Consider the following 16089-nt stretch of genomic DNA (forward strand, 5'->3'; position numbering starts at 1 on the left):
GAGAGGGGCTGTGTGCTGATGACCGGTGTGCAGGCTTGCAGGGTATACCCTTTGGTTGGTTGATGATGCATGGAGGGGATTTTAACCATGGCCATGAAATGATATACAATAGGATGAATGTAAAGCTAATGTTCTCCCATGTCAACTATCACATAATTCACAATAAAACATTAAAAAAAAATAAATAAAAAGGTGAGGAGGATAGGACTCCTGTGGTTCAATAGGGAATGGTTGCTATGAGGTCTGACAGTGAGTGTTGGAAAGGTATATGTAAATGTTTGGTAACAAAAGGAGGGGAGTGGCTGATTTTGTAGTCCAGGAGCGGAGATCTCTGGAGCCATCAAGGAAGAAAAGCAAAGTGAGAGACCCTCTTCGGGGAGGCAGTGACACTAGGGATGGAGGCAGAGATGATTTTGTGGACAGAAGGAGCGACTGGGGACTCTGGACTCAGGGAGGGAGAGGGGCTGTGTGCTGGTGGCCGGGGGGCAGGTGTGTGGGGTATACCCTTTGATTGTTTGATGATGCATGCAGGGGATTGTGATCATTGCAACGAAACAAAATATGATAGGATGAATGTAAAGATAATGTTCACTCATGTAAACTAACACATAATTCACAATAAAAACTTTTTTCAAAAAAGAGGGAGATAGTAGCAGAATGGATAAGAAAACAGGACCCATCAATATGCTGTCTACAAGACGCTGCTTAGATGTAAAGACAAAACTAGACTGAAAAGCAAAAGATGGAAAAATATGTCAGGTAAATGGCAATCAAAAAAAGCAGAAAAGGCAATGTTAGTTTCTGATAAAAAGTATATCTGACTAGTGAACCCTCACTTGGAAAACACTTTCAATACCCTTTAAATTAGCCAGAATCCCTCTAATTCCACAGTACCTTACCTGATCTAGCTTCTGATGCCATTCTCAGCCTCATTTTTGTCCATAATAATAAAGAAATGGGCAAATACCTTGAGTTAGAAAGTAAAAAGGAAGAACATGCTCAGCATTTCTCAGGCTGAAAGAACTGAAGAAAAATTTCAAGCCTTGACTTTGTAATATTGAAGGATTCCATGTGCAAAATATTGAATGATGAAGAAAGCATCAAACGAAGCCAGAAGGGGAGTCAGGGCAAGATAGCAGGTAGGCAAGCAATCTGAGGAGATTCTGCAACAAAGTCATGGGAGAACATGTGAAATAAATACAAGTGGTAGTCCTGGAACATTTGGCTTCGGAAGAGAGGACAGAGAGGTGGACTGAGGCTGACTAGAAGAGGAGGCTGAACAGGAGCAGCAAGAGAGAATAAAAACAGGCAGGCTACAAGTTGCCATGGAGTGATGCCCCCATTTTGAGCTTTTGCAAGTGGCTGCATATACAGGCACAGAGCCAGACAGCAGGTGGGAGACAAGGGGCTGCAGTCCTCCCTGTTCCCTCCCCCTCCTGTTAGCTGGGGTGTGCCCAGTCCCACCGTCACCAACACAGCAACCAGTGACACCCTTTTAGCACAGCATCTACTTGGTATCCTTCCAGAAGTGCATGAACCCACACAATGAGCTGAGGACTGTGTTCAAACTTCCTTCCAGTCTCCACCACATCTCTATCACAGGAGGCATACAATCATCAGTTAAATATAAATACGGCCACACCACAGTGTCTCGGAGAAAACGATTTCAGCTTACACAAAGAAACAAGACAGAGTGTCTCAAACAAGTAACCAAAAAAAAAAAAAAGAGTAAGAAAATAGAATACCAGAAATGAAATAAGAACTACGTGATAAAGAATTTCAAAGAATGATATTTACGTACCTTCAACAAAGTGAGAGAAAAATGGATGACAGCAATGAAAATGTAAATGTAGGTCACTCTGCTAGTTCAAGACACTTTCTGCATGTTTCTCTTCAGTTGTGCCACTCTCCTTTTCAAGAACCTTCTCTGACATTTATTATAAGAAAATCCACTCATCCACCTAGCAGGAGGCCATCTACAATGGACCCCACCTGGACGCCACCTCAGTTCCCGTTTCTCCCCACGCTTTCTCTGCTGCTGTCAAATTTGTCCACTCCCTGATCCTAAACACCCTTGAATCTCCTCATCATACCAACATACCTGTGTGCTCAGTTTTGCATCCCCTCCTCTTAGTCTGCCTAAATCCTTTTTACTCTTCACTCCTCTGTGTGGTTGCTGTTTTCCACAGAGGCAACTCCGAATCATGTGACCTTATATGTAACAGAAGAAAACATTGCCTTGTCCTGTGCCATCTTCATAGTCCTTGGGGCTTGTTAACTACCAGAGGATGACCCAGTCTCTGCTTCCTGTAAGCTCATATAACATCTCTGCCTTTAATTTGTCCTTTAACTTCATGCAATTTTATGTCTGTTTTTTCCCGGTCAGATTTTAATCTGCATGAAAGTTCCATTTAGAAAAAGGAGGCTCCAGAGCTTCGTCCCTTCCTAGTTACTCAAAGCCTGGCAACCCATTCCCACGGAAAATCCACCAGACCCAACACTTACACTAAATTAAGTCCTTGCTCTCAGATGCTGGGGGAGGGTGTGGTGCCCTAGGCGTGATGGGTTTAAAACTCCACTGCCATGGAGTTGACTCTGATTCAGTGGCCCTTATACAACCAAGTAGAATTGCCCCATAAAGTTTCCAAGGCTGTAATCTGTACAGTGTGGCGCTGTGGGATACAGTACTAGACTACAAGGTCAGTTTGAACAACAAGGTCAGCAGTTCAAACTCACAACCACTCTTTGGAAACCCTAATACAGGTTGCTATGAGTCAGAACTGACTCGACTGCTGTTAACAATAATCTGTACAAATGCACATTGACTCATCTTTAGTCCACGGAACAGCTAGAGAGTTCAAACCACTGACCTTCTGGTTAGCAACCCAATGCTTAGTCCACTGTGCAACCACGTTTCCTGTGATGGGCTGTAGCACCAAGCAAGTTTGGGTTTTAATCCTTGACCCTTACGTGCCTAGTGTATCATATTTGACAGTTTATGTAGTCTGTCTGCACCAACACTGACTTGTCTTCCCACCTAAGAAATTGATTTCTACGTCATCAGTATCTTTCATGTGATTTCCCACTCACCCCCAACAACTAACTCATAATATCGTTAATGAAAGAATCAAAGGTCTTTCTACTCTTCTGTGTAGGAAATGCAATCGGGAAACCCTGGAGGCTATGCAGTGGGGCAAGCCCTTCACTGCCCTGTGTAGTATTTGGTGGTAAACTCAGCATTCATGCTCTATAATCATAATCATGCTTTCCTGCAAAATATGGAGGAATTTCAGGGAACCTGGGAGGCTTACAGACTTTAGGAGGATTTTCTCCTTCTTTGTCTTGGTGTCTGACTGAAGAAACGAATAGCAGAAAATATTGTTTGGCGTCCTACTGATACTTTTGGTTTCATGTTGGTGAACCAAATAAAATGGCACAGTATGTTGGAATGTTTATTCTTGGTCTCCTGATCTATTTCTTATGAGAAATAGAAAACCTTGGAAAACCTTGGAATGTTATGCAAGAAGGAAAAACCTTTGAATGTTACATAAGAAGATAAGTTGTCAGGAAACTGTCATCTTCACTACTGTAAGGATACCAGTGTGCACAGAATGGAAAAAGCCTGGAACTAAATTGCTGATCTGACGCAGATCCTAGCTCTGCCATTGGTCAGCTGTTTGATTGGGCACATTTCTGTTTTTTTTAATTGTAGTAAATATATATGTAACAAATCATTTGCCTTTTCAGTAATCTTTACATGTACAATTCAGTGATATATGTTTATCACATTGCTCAACCATTATCACTATCCATTTCCAAACTGCCCCTTCACCTTTAGCAGAAGATCATTGTCCCCTATGCAGTGGACTCACTGCTTTGTCCCTCCCCCCACCCCCACTCATGATAACCACAGATAAGCTTTGGTCCCTTTATACCTGTCTGTTCTAGATATTTCATATAATATTTGTCCCCTTCTTGAATGACTTTTGAGAGCCCTGCTGTGGGTTAATAACACTGGACTGCAAAAGTTGGTTTGAACCACAAGGTTGGTGGTTCAAGCTCACCAGCCTCTCCTCAGAAACCCGATGCAGGGTCACTATGAGTCAGAAGTGACTCGATGGCACTTAATAACATGTCAAGGTTCATCCATGTTGTAACACATGTTGTTGTTGTTAAGTGCCACTGGATTGGTTCCAACTCATAGCGACCCTGTATAGGGTTTCTGGGGAGTGACTGGTGGGTTTGAGCCACCAACCTTATGGTTCAAACTGACCTTGTGGTCCAGTGCATTATCCTGCAGGGCCACCCCAGGACTGATTGTAGCACATGCTTCTGTTGCTGTTAAGTGTTGTCCAGTCGGTTCTGACCCACAGCAACCCTTTATAGAGTTTCCGAGGAGCAACTGGTGAGCTTGAACCACCAACCTTGTAGTTCAAATCAACTTTGCAGTCCAGTGCATTAACCCACAGTACCATACATACCAATACCTAATTTCTCTTTATGGCTCAGTAATAGTCCATTGTATGTATGTGTCACAACGTGTATATCCATTCATTCATTGAATGACATTTAGACTGTTTTTGCCATTCAGCTGTTGTGACTAATGTTGCAACCAACACTGGTATACAAGTATCTATTCTGAGAAAGTTTCTTAACTGCTCTGTGCCTCCGCTGTCAAGGGGGATTAAATGAATTAATACACTTCAACTGTTTAGCACAAATCCTTGCATACAAAATACTTAATACATGTAATTTTTAAATGTTTATTTCTCAAATAAAATGGATTCCTATAATATCTTAAATGGGACTGTTCTCCAGATAGTCTTTGTTCATTTCTCTGCATACTTTATACACTCTTTTTCCCACATGTTATTTTCTGTCGCTATTTAAACAAAGGGAGACTAGGTTCAGCTCATGCTAAATAAATAAATATAAACAAACAAACAAATAAATAAATAAATAAAACCACCTAGTTGTTCTGATATCAGTTCTGATTCATGAGAACCCCATGTGTATCAGAGTAGGATTGTGTTCCATAGGATTCTCAATGAATTGTTCCATAGGATTCTCAATGAATTGTTCCATAGGATTCTCAATGAATTGCTCCATAGGATTCTCAATGAATTGCTCCATAGGATTCTCAATGAATTGTTCCATAGGATTCTCAATGAATTGTTCCATAGGATTCTCAATGAATTGTTCCATAGGATTCTCAATGAGTGATTTTGGGGGAGTAAATCACTAGTCTTTTCTTTCCAGGTACCTCTCTGTAGATTCAAACCACCAGCCTTTCAATTGGTAACTATTTGTGCCACCCCAGTCCATGATACCGAAACAAAAATGATTGCCATTGCTTAGATTCAGACTCAAAGCAAGCCTAGAAGACAGTAGAAGTGTCCCATAGGGTTTCCAAGACTGCAGATCTTTGTAGAAGCCAACTGACACACCTCTCTCTTGTGGAGCTACTGGTCGATTTGAACCACAGTCCTTTAAGTTCCTAGCTGAACACTTAACCACTGTGCCACCACTATGCCCCTAAAAACAGTAAAACTAAGCATCAGCAAAGTCACTGATCTCTATGAAACTTTGAACTTTACACCAACTAGTGTCTTGTCCCTTTCACAGAGGGCGCTCTCCATGCTGAAAGAGTCCCTGGAAGACAAAGTGGGGGCATTTGGTGATTTCAGTCCAGAGGTGGCAGAGACCTACCAGCTCCTGGGCAGGGCAGACCTGGCACAGGGGAACCACAGCAGAGCCCACAAGAAATTGAAGAAGGTAAAGCTGAAGCCACACTCATGCAAAATCGACTCCCCTCTCCCAACCACCACTTTCTTGCCCTCCAGCATGCACTTTTTAATGGAAACATAGTTGACTTATTTAAGTAAAATAACATAACTTTTGCAAGGTGATCTAAGCTAACACTTTTGGGTGAAAACTATCATAATCTTGTGTGTACACTCCTATACTTATAATGAATTATTAATTATGTTAACCATGCAAATAGCTTTCATTTTTACCTAGCGTTTATTTAAGAACTATTTTCTACTCCTAGCTTATAGAGGATTTTTCTATGTGTTCTTTTGTATACACACACACACACACACACACACATATATATTATTATTATTATTATTATTATTAATTTGGAGTTTATTCATGTGTATGGTATGAAGTGTGGATCTAATGTAATCTTTTTTCCAAATGACTTCCCAGTTTTCAAGCACAATTTGATTTAAAGCCCTTCTTTGCTTTAGTGGTTTAACACCTTCATCATACACTAAATTTCCCTGTTTTCTTGAGTCTATTTATGGATTTCAAGTCTATTCCACTGTTTATTCATGTGCCAGTACCTCCTGTTTTTAAGTTGTTGTTGTTGTTATGTGCCATCTAGTCGGTTCCGACCCATAGCGACCCTGTATAGGGTTTCCGAGGGTGTAAATCTTTACGTATAGAGTTTTTATGGTATGATTTAATATCTGGTAGGACTAGACATTCTCGTGGCTTTCCCCGCCTAGAATATTAGATTTTCTAGATATTCTTGAATGTTTGTTTACTTTTCCGTGTGGATTTTATATCAACTTATCTGACTTCATAGAAATTGGGCTGATATTTTTATTGGGATTGTGTAATTTATATATGAACTTCAGAAAAACTGACATCTTTATGCTTTTGAGTCATTTTAACCAAGAACAAGGAATGTCTTTCCATTTGTTCACATCTACTTTTGTATCTTTCAGGTGTGTTTTAAAGTTTTCCTCTTGTAGGCTTTCCACAGTTTTACAGGTTTCTTTCTAAGTACTCTATCGTCTTTATTATTATCATTAAGTGCAGTCATGTATTTTTAATGGGTTATTTGTATATACAGGCAGACCATCGATTTCTCTGTTAACTTTATATCATGGTATAACTTACTTAGTTCTTTGAGTGCTTGAGTCCATTTGAGCATTGAGTTTTCCAAGTTTCTCAGGTATAAGATTTACACCCTCGGAAACCCTGTACAGGGTCGCTATGGGTCGGAACCGACTCGACGGCACTTAACAACAACAACAACAACAACTATTACAGCATGTGCAAATAGGACTTGTTTTACTTCTTATTTTTCAATCCCTATGCCTCTAATTGATTTGTCTTATTTAATTGCATTGACTCATACTTCTTGTTTTATTCATGCTGCGTTATTTTTTAGAATGTGAGGTTGGATTATATTTGCAATATTTTCCTTAGGATTTTTAAACCCGTATTTGTTAAGTGAAGGAGTTCTGGTAGCGTAGTGGTTACGAATCGGGCTGCGAACCTCAGGGCCAGCAGTTCAAAACTACCAGCTGTTCCGTGGGAGAAAGATGAGGCTTTCTGCTCCCTGTTCAGGGTCGCTATGAGTCGGAACCGACTCCACAGCACACAACCAGCACCACCACCACCATGTAACCATTTAGGCCTGGTGTTTTTTTGTTTTGTTTTTCCTTTGGTAGGAAAATTATTTGACTGTGTTTTGTTGTTGTTGTTGTTGTTGTTTCTATAAAAAATTGGTCTGTTGCAGCTTTCTATCTTATTTGGGTCATTTTTGGTAAGGTATTACCTTTCTAGGTAATTATCCATTTCATTTACATTTTCATATTTATTTACATAGAGATTATAGTTTTTAATGATCAGTCCCTCCTTGTAATATCTTAGCTTTAGATTTGTGTTCCCCGTTTTTCCTTTTGCTGATTTAATGAACACCTTGTCTGTTTTATGAATTTTCTCAAGAATGCTTTTTAGTCACTAGATCTGCTTTCTGTTTTCTATGTCATTAATTTCTATTTTTTCTTTACTATTTCTCTCTTCATGTTTTATTTTGTTGTAGAGATTTCACCTTTTTTTTTTTAATTAGAACTGTAAGTCATTTATTTTCACATTTCATTTTTTATTTATAGAAGAGTTAAAAGTCATGAATTTTCATCTCATTATTTCTGTGGCACCATGGGTTAATGTGCTACACTGCAAAGTCGGTTTGGACCACAAGGTCAGCAGTTCAAGCTCACCACTGCTCCTTGGAAAGCCTACATATATAGCGAGAGGGTCGCTATGGGTCAGAATGGAGAATGACCCTGGTGATTTGCTTCCCTAAAGATGGTTGTTGTTGTTAAGTACAATGGAGTTGCTTCCAACTCATAGTGACCCTGTGTATTGTTTCGAAGGGACGGCTGGTGAGTTTGAACCACCAAGCACCACACCAGGACCCCTCCATAGAGCCTGTTATTGTTGTTAAATGCCATCAAGTCAGTTCTCATAGCGACCCTGTATAGGGTTTCCAAGAAGTGGTTGGTGGTTTTGAACCACCAACTTTGTGGTTAGCAGTCCAGTGCTGATCCTGTAGCACAACACGAGGTCTCCTCATAAAGATTACACCCTATAAAACCCAAGGGGCAGTTCTACCCTGTCACATGGGTCTCTATAGTCAAAACTTAGCACCTACAACAACTTGTTACCTACATAGTGACCTCAGTTTTGATTCTTGGCCTGCAAATGATAGGCATTTACCATTGGACTCTTCATAGAAATAAGTTTTCTAGTGCCTGCTGTATGTAGCTTGGAGCTGTTGATAAAAATTTTAGCAAGGCACTTAAGGTCTATATTTATTTTTGGATTAAAAAAAAATCACTGTGATGATCATATTCAGAATGGAACGGAGTGAACCAAACTTGAGACCAAAGACCTCAACTTTCTCCCCCACATAATGGAGACATCAGATCCCCAGCCTCTTCGGTTTCATGGCTAGTCTCAGGTCCACTGAGGTAAGGTGAGTGAGAAGATAAACCCAACCCTGTCCCAGTCAGCTGCTGAAGAGATGCCTTTCCTGCCACCATCCTCCCCTGCCCACATAATAAAGAAGGTAGAGCTTCCATGTTCGAGCCTACTGCCAGCCAATCCTTTTCCCTTCTCTCTTCTTCCCTGAGAGGGATACAGGAAGTAAGGGAGATTCTTCCAAGGGCTCAACAGATAGGGGAAGGTGGTGTGGTGGACCCAAGGTATTGGGGAGGACAGCAGATGGCAGTGGCAGGGGCTGGAACAAGCTGGGGAGGAACAAGTCGACAGTCACCCAGCTCATGCTGCCTCCTCTGGCCTGGGCTGGTACCATTATAAATCTCCTTCTTGGAAGTTTGAGTCCATCAGAAGTGGCCTTGGAAGAAAGGCACTTCTTTAGATCTGCTTCTAAAAATCAGCCATTAGAGTACAGGTACAGCCTTACTCTGACACAGCTGGGGTCCACTTGGTGCCCACTGGTGGTAGTGGTGGCTTGCTGTTAGGTCACTGTCACCATGGCTTCGCATCTGTCAGCAGTCCCTTATCTTCGCTGCAGTCCTGCTGCAGGCTTCATAGACTACTGTTAGCGGGAAGGGGCCCGGGGCTCACTGGCACGAGCAGACTTTCCATAGACAGGTTATTCTGAAGTAAAGCCTACACTTTTTTGCCAGTGTTTTAACCAAGAGCAGGTCTTGAACCACTGATGTTGGCAGGGCCTTCTGAATCAGCCTGGGATACGAATGTTAGTCAGCTTCCTAGGGGAAGTTTGAGAATCACGCTCTAGCCACGTTGCCTTCCCAGGGGCTGAAAAACCAGTTCAGGTTCAAGAAACTTAGATTTCATCACCCTGGTAACCTATAGTGAAAGCTGGTGGTATTGTTTTCCTTGAGTTTTGTCTCGTTATTTATCTGTCCTGGAAGCAGTGTCTGACATTTTAAACATCACATGTCAGAATCGGAGTGCAAAGGGCAGCAACTCTTTTCTGGGAGGTTGTGCATGCTGTGTACCTGCAGCGACTGTTTCTGGCTCTCCATCTGAAGACACGCTGGTCATTCAAGGGACACCAGGTCACAGGCGGGGACTGTACACACACTTTTTGCATCTGCTGCTGAACTGGATTTCTGAAATTCCATATTTGGCACTGGGGCTCTGTGAAGTCAGCAACTTTCTACAGGACCAGCCAAGCAGTGTCTCCCTCGCCTGTTATATTACAAACGTTCCATCGTTCATGTTTTCAACTCGGTAGTAGGAATCTCCTGAAAAGTGGCTTTTCCAGATGTTCTGTCGTATACTAAATGGTTCAGGCATGATAATCCCAGGCATGAAAAACAGGAAGGCTTGCGATACAAAGAAGGCAGGACAGTCAATTATTGACTAGAAGACCATATTAGTAATCTATTTTTTTTATTGTTTTTTCTCATTTTATTATTATTACTTTTTTTCTTTCCTTCTTTCTTAAATGATTTATTGTGAATTATGTGACAGTTTACATGGGAGAACATTAGTTTTACATTCATTCTATCGTATATCGTCTCATTGCCATGGTTACAATCCCCTCCATGTAATCCTTCCCCCGTACCCCGCAGGTCTTCAGCACACAGTCGCTCTCCCTCTCTGGGTCTAGAGTGTCCAGCTGCTCCATAGCTCCACGTCATCATCTCTGGCTCCATTTCAGGCATCACTGCTTCTCTGGGTAGGGTCCGGCTCTCTGCTCTTCTCCCTTGATGGTCCTAGGGACCTCCGCTCCTAGACTGAAAAGTCAATCACTCCCCTCCTTGCTATAAAATGTCTACCTTTACATTTCCAACTGTCACAATCAGTCCTGATAACAATTATTCACTATAGTATCACAAGAGACCCGTCTGCATTTCATTGCATCAGCCCCACCTAGTCAGATTGAATACTACTCACTGGAGATTCTACCTTCCTCCAGGCCCTCTGGATCTAGGTTCCCTCTTGAAAGCTTGCAAGCCAGTCACTTCTTGCCTTTGTAGCCTCTCCCCCTCCCCATTTTGGGTAGCCAATGTCCAAGTTGCCCATCCCTGTCTACTCTGTGTGTGGATGGGGTGGGAATGATTCTTGCTGTAAGGACTTGTTCCCTCTTTTGAGCTACTGCTTCCATAGGTGTAGGATTAATCTATCTTTTGAAGGTATCTGCCTGCAAAGGAAAATAGGAGAACTCTGTTGGCTGCAAATGGAAATTTCCCTAGCAAAAACTCATATACTTTTGCAGCATAGAGACCTAGCCCAATTCCTGTTGTTGTTAGGTACCATTGACTCAGTTCTGACTCACAGCGACCCTGTATAGGGTTTCCAAGGAATGGTTGATGAGTTTGAACTGCTGACTTTCAAGCTAGGATGAGCATAATTGCCAATATTTTCATCCAAGTGAAAAGAAAGGTTATAAAAGGTCAGTCATATGACTACTAGACCCGGATCTAACTACTTGTATTGTGTAAGGAGCCTGGATGGAATAAACGGCTTTATGATCTAGCTTACAGATTGGTGGTTCAAGCCCAGCCACCAGCTCCAGAGAAGTGAAGGCCTGGCTAGTCTTTGTCTGCACAAAGACTGCAGACAAAAAAGCCCATGGAACAGTTCTGCTCTGTCATACCGGGTTCTCTATCACTTGGGAGCCAGCTTGATAGGCAGCTAACAACTACAGCAGCAGGCAGATTGTGAAGTGGCTTTGAGTCCTATCCATCATCTGGTCTCCGTGTTAATTACTATGATCAGGGTCTTCCCATTGTCCACTTTAAAACTGTGACCACTAAACCTTTTTATGAAAGAATAACATAGTCTTATGTGCCCTCTTTCTCTAACAAATTCAAAGCTCACACTAATGGATGATTTGATGGAAGGGAAAGGAACACTGTTTCTCATTTGTGGGTCAAGGCATGAGAGCAGACTATCAGGTCTTAACGGTTTGCTAGCCATTCCTCCAACTCTGCAAACACAGCAAAGCAGCCTGTAGGTAGCCATGCTGTAGCTACATCTCCTGTCTTAGCATTCCATCAGTGTCTACTTAGGTTTACTTTCCCATTCGCATATTTGAGCCAAATGTAGAGTCTACACAGAGCCATTTAATCTCTAATTATTTTCATGTGTAGATTATAATTTTCTTTTCTTTTTTTACCCTGGTTTTCGAAACATCTTTCCCTAATCATTGCTGGGCCACAGAAGTCACCTCAAATCATGTTTTAAAGAGAGGGATGTATTTAAAGACCTTTCAAGAACTAATTTCTTGAAGCTGTTTACAGTCTGAGGGTGGAGCTGAGAATTAGAGGTGTCTGAATCATCTGTTTTTAACCTTCTGTGAGGGAAATGTGGAGCCCCTTACCTAACAGGAGACATGGTGTTACACTGTAGGATAAGCACGCAATGGTTCAAACCCACCAGCCACTCCTTGGAAACCTTATACAGGGTCCCCAGGAGCCAGAACCAACTCAACAGCACTTAACAACAACAACAGCTTAGCTACTACAGGTCAGCTCTGAGTGAGAATTACAAGCTCACTGGCCACAGCTGCAGGAAGTGGATCTCTCTGCTGGACCAGGACCTTAACTCCAACAGCCCAGGCACAGTGCCCCCCACATTTGCTGCCCCTTAGAAAACACAATGTGTAGTGTGCACAGACTGCCTAAGAACAAGGCAACATTTGCTGTGGAAAAGCTCCTGAAGTATTTAAGCTCAGGTGTCTTGGCAAGTGAACAAGACTTTTAATAAAACAAAACAAAAATAGTTGATGTCAAATCAGCTCCAATTCATGCTGACCCCATGTGTGTCGGAGCCAGTCACTAGGTCTTTCATCTGAGGCACCTCTGGGCAGGGTCAAACTGCCCATCTTTCAGTTAGGAATCAAGCTGCACCACGTAGGAACTCCTGACAATGCCTTCGAGGTTCCTAAAGCGCATCCTCAGGGTGCAGAGGCACAGAACTGTGGGTCTGAGCAGACTGAGTCTGAGTCTCAGACCATTGGCTGGATGCAGGGCAACTGTGAGTTTATGGGTAGCTGGCTAAGGACGAGGGAAAGGTAAACTTTCTTACCATATAAAAAGCTGTGTAAACCTTAGACACATTGGAAGAGCAATGGTCAGCTTGGCCGTATTCAGGAAGCACAGGTAAGTTCCATCTCACCAGCGAACGTTGCCAAGAAGCAGCAGCACAAAAAACTCAGCTTCACAAGATTCTGGATCCTTTGCTTTAGCCGCCTTTGTTGTTGTTAAGTGCTGTTGAGTCTGTTTGGACTCATGTAGTGGTTACAAATCGGGCTGTCAACCCTCAAGGTCAGCAGTTCGAAACTATCATCTGTTCCGTGGGAGAAAGATGAGACTTTCTGCTCTTGTAAAGATTTACAGCCTCGGAAACCCTGTCCAGGGTCGCTATGAGTTGGAACTGACTCCACGGCACATCATGACAATGACAAACCCTGTTTAGGGTTTCCGAGGAGCGGCAGGTGAGTTTGAACCACCAACCTTGCGGTTCAAACTGATCTTATGGTCAAGTGCTTATCCTATAGAACTGTACGAACAAAGTTGTTGTTAATGTAAAAAGCTGGCTGTCTGCTTTAACAGCAAAGCCTTAAATTAGAGATGGTGTGCAGCAGTGTGCCTCTCATTAGCCTGCAGTTGTCCTGGAGAGAGCTGATGATAGCTTGCTCTAAGACAGTGGCCAGGGAATGGAGCAAAGTCGTGGGGGAGTCGAAGGATAGTGATAAAGATATAGAACCCAGCAACTGTGAGGTGAGAAAGGAGGGAGACAGCAAGAGTGACATCCACATTTAGGCTGGCACTAAGCAGAGAAGCACAAGAAGCCACTCTGAGCAATTGTGTGGCGTCAATGCCTGGACCTCCCTTTCCTTTAGCGCTTGGTTTCAGCTTCCCTCCTCATCAGAGGGTCCCTGTTTTTCACGTTACCCCTAGACACAGCATAATCAATCATTGGATCTTAGAACTAGCGGCCCTCCAGGTGGGGGAGAGAAAGGATGTGTGTGTGTGTGTGTGTGTGTGTGTGTGTGTGACAGTGAATGTAAGTGTAGGGGCGTGCTACCTCAAACACTTCCCAGTCCTTCTGTTTGGGACTGCCCACATACCTGCTGCCACCCTGCCTGGCACCATCATCTGCACCAACTCCCCATCCTTCAGGTCTCACCTCCAAAGTCACCTCCAAAGGCCTTTTTTGACTCACATACTCTGTCCCCACCAACATCATCCCTTGTTCTTTCTCTTAGCCCCATAGCCTTTTATTCCCCCTAGCACTTATTGCATGTTGGTATTCGGTGCTTATTTGTTTATTTTTTCATGTCCACGCCCCCCTCCAGCCCCCCCCCCCACTATACTGAACATGCCTGTCCATTCTCTTCTCCCCCTCTGAGCTGGGCAGCAGGTAGGTAGGTGTTTGGTGACACATGCTGAGGATTGAGAGGTTATGGTGGGGTCTGTTTGTAGTCAGGACAGACAACAAAACCAACCACCACCCTGGACTGTTTCTACAGGAAAATGCTTTCTAATGAATTATGTTTCATTTACCCCTTCAGTTCCACAAGGTAATCATTTAAATGATCATCCCTGCATTTCCTACAGTGATTATCAAAGTATTTTTATATTTTTCACACATTTAAGACATTTCACACTTTCTGTGTATTATGATTTCAGAAATTTTCATTTTTCTTTAATATTAGCCTTAAGAAATGCCTTTGAAAACAAAGCACAAATTCATGGGTTTCTGGGTAATTTTTCCTCATGGACATCATCTAGCATCAGATACAATGTGTAAAGAGTAGTGAGTTCACATCCTCAGAATTAGAATAATTATAAAACTGTACTTTCCTGGCTTTGTTTTTCATTCCATGTAAAGAAAAAATATAAATAATAGCATGAAAAATTTGGCATGGACCATACCAGGAATGAAAAGACAAACAAACGTGTTTTTCTGTTTTTAATTATTGAGCCATGTACTTTTTCCATTTAAATGACCGTTGTGTCCCTGCTGCAGTTGTTAGGTTGGGCCGGAGCCGTGGGGTGTGAGAGAATTCACAGATATGGAGGTTCCGAGGAGAGAGCTGTCTTCACTGTCCAAGACAGGAACGGCGCCCAACACCCGTGAAGGGGCAGCCCGGAAGCCTGGGTGGTGTGTGCTTTCATCAGGGGTTTTAGAGGGAGGGCAAAGTGGCACTGAGGACAGGTGGGTTTTCATGAGTGACAGGGCTTCTGGGCCAGTATAACAGCACACTGTGGTGTTGTGAAGTGCCATGGTGTCAGGGCCAACTCACAGCATCCCTGTTTAGCATTCCCGAGGGGCGCTGGTGAGTTTGACTCACCGACCTTGCAGTGCAAACCGACCATATTATGGTCAAGTGTTTACAGCACCACACCAGAACTCCTTATTAAGTGCCGTTGAGTCGGTTCCAACTCATTGCAACCCTGTATAGGGTTTCTGAGGTGCCATAAGGTTCGAACCACCACCTTATGGTTCAAATCAACCTTGCAGTCCAGGGTTTATCCAGCAGTGCCACACAGGATATCGGGCGGTGATTAAAACTCCTGTCCACTGCTCAGCTTCCAGGAGGTCATCTATGCAATGTTGCTCATCAGTAGGCCCGCCCACTGCTCTATTCCTGAAAAACAAATTCAGCAAAACAGGCCAGGGAGCTGCTAACAGGAAGGCCAGCAGTTCGACGTTCCTGTAAAACAAACTCAATAAACAGGCTGGGCTCTTACAAGACTTTAAACGCTGCAGCTGAGTCCCGTTCAGCAAGTTGCTGTTAGCACTTTCATTGTTAGAAATTCTGATACTCTCCCAGGACTTTAAGGACAGATGGAGGAATGGAGGGTGGGTGATGACTCTCCTAGGCCACTTCTGCAGAGCAGCAGCTATGAAAACTGCTGAATAATGACTGCAACATTGTAAAGATTCCAAAACATGTCAAATAGTTCTCATTGTGAATCTGGGTATTTAATTACTATGCAGTGTTGGATTTTTTTTTTTTTTTTTAATTATAGTATGGTGAATCAAGGAACCCTGGTGGCACAGTGGTTAAAATGCTAGTTGCTAACTATATGTTGGTAGTTTGAACCACTAGCCACTCCTTGGCAGAAAGATGTGGCAGTCTGCTTCTGTAAACATTTGTTGTTCTGGTTACCAGTCGGGCTGCTAACCTCAAGGTCAGCAGTTCGAAACTATCAGCTGTTCCACGGGAGAAAGATGAGGCTTGCTGGTCCCGTAGAGATTTACAGCCTCGGATTTGACTTTAGCCTAACTTCACAGGTCTTTTTTAATTGTTGAAGGTGTTGTGTTAATGTGTTG

General features: G+C 42.7%; 1 protein-coding gene across 1 annotated transcript in view; it reads left to right on the forward strand.

The window, feature by feature from the left end:
• Positions 1–16089, forward strand: part of LOC102821398 (tetratricopeptide repeat protein 23-like) — a gene marked incomplete at its 5' end in the record, with an annotated part of 122787 nt that overhangs the window by 93893 nt on the left and 12805 nt on the right. The window contains one exon of the mRNA XM_006876505.1: positions 5626–5775. Within this exon, the coding sequence (XP_006876567.1) occupies positions 5626–5775 (150 nt within the window). The remainder of the gene's footprint in view (positions 1–5625; positions 5776–16089) is intronic.

This window comes from Chrysochloris asiatica, unplaced genomic scaffold (genome assembly GCF_000296735.1).
Source record: "Chrysochloris asiatica unplaced genomic scaffold, ChrAsi1.0 scaffold00384, whole genome shotgun sequence".
In the NCBI taxonomy this organism is placed as follows: domain Eukaryota; kingdom Metazoa; phylum Chordata; class Mammalia; order Afrosoricida; family Chrysochloridae; genus Chrysochloris; species Chrysochloris asiatica.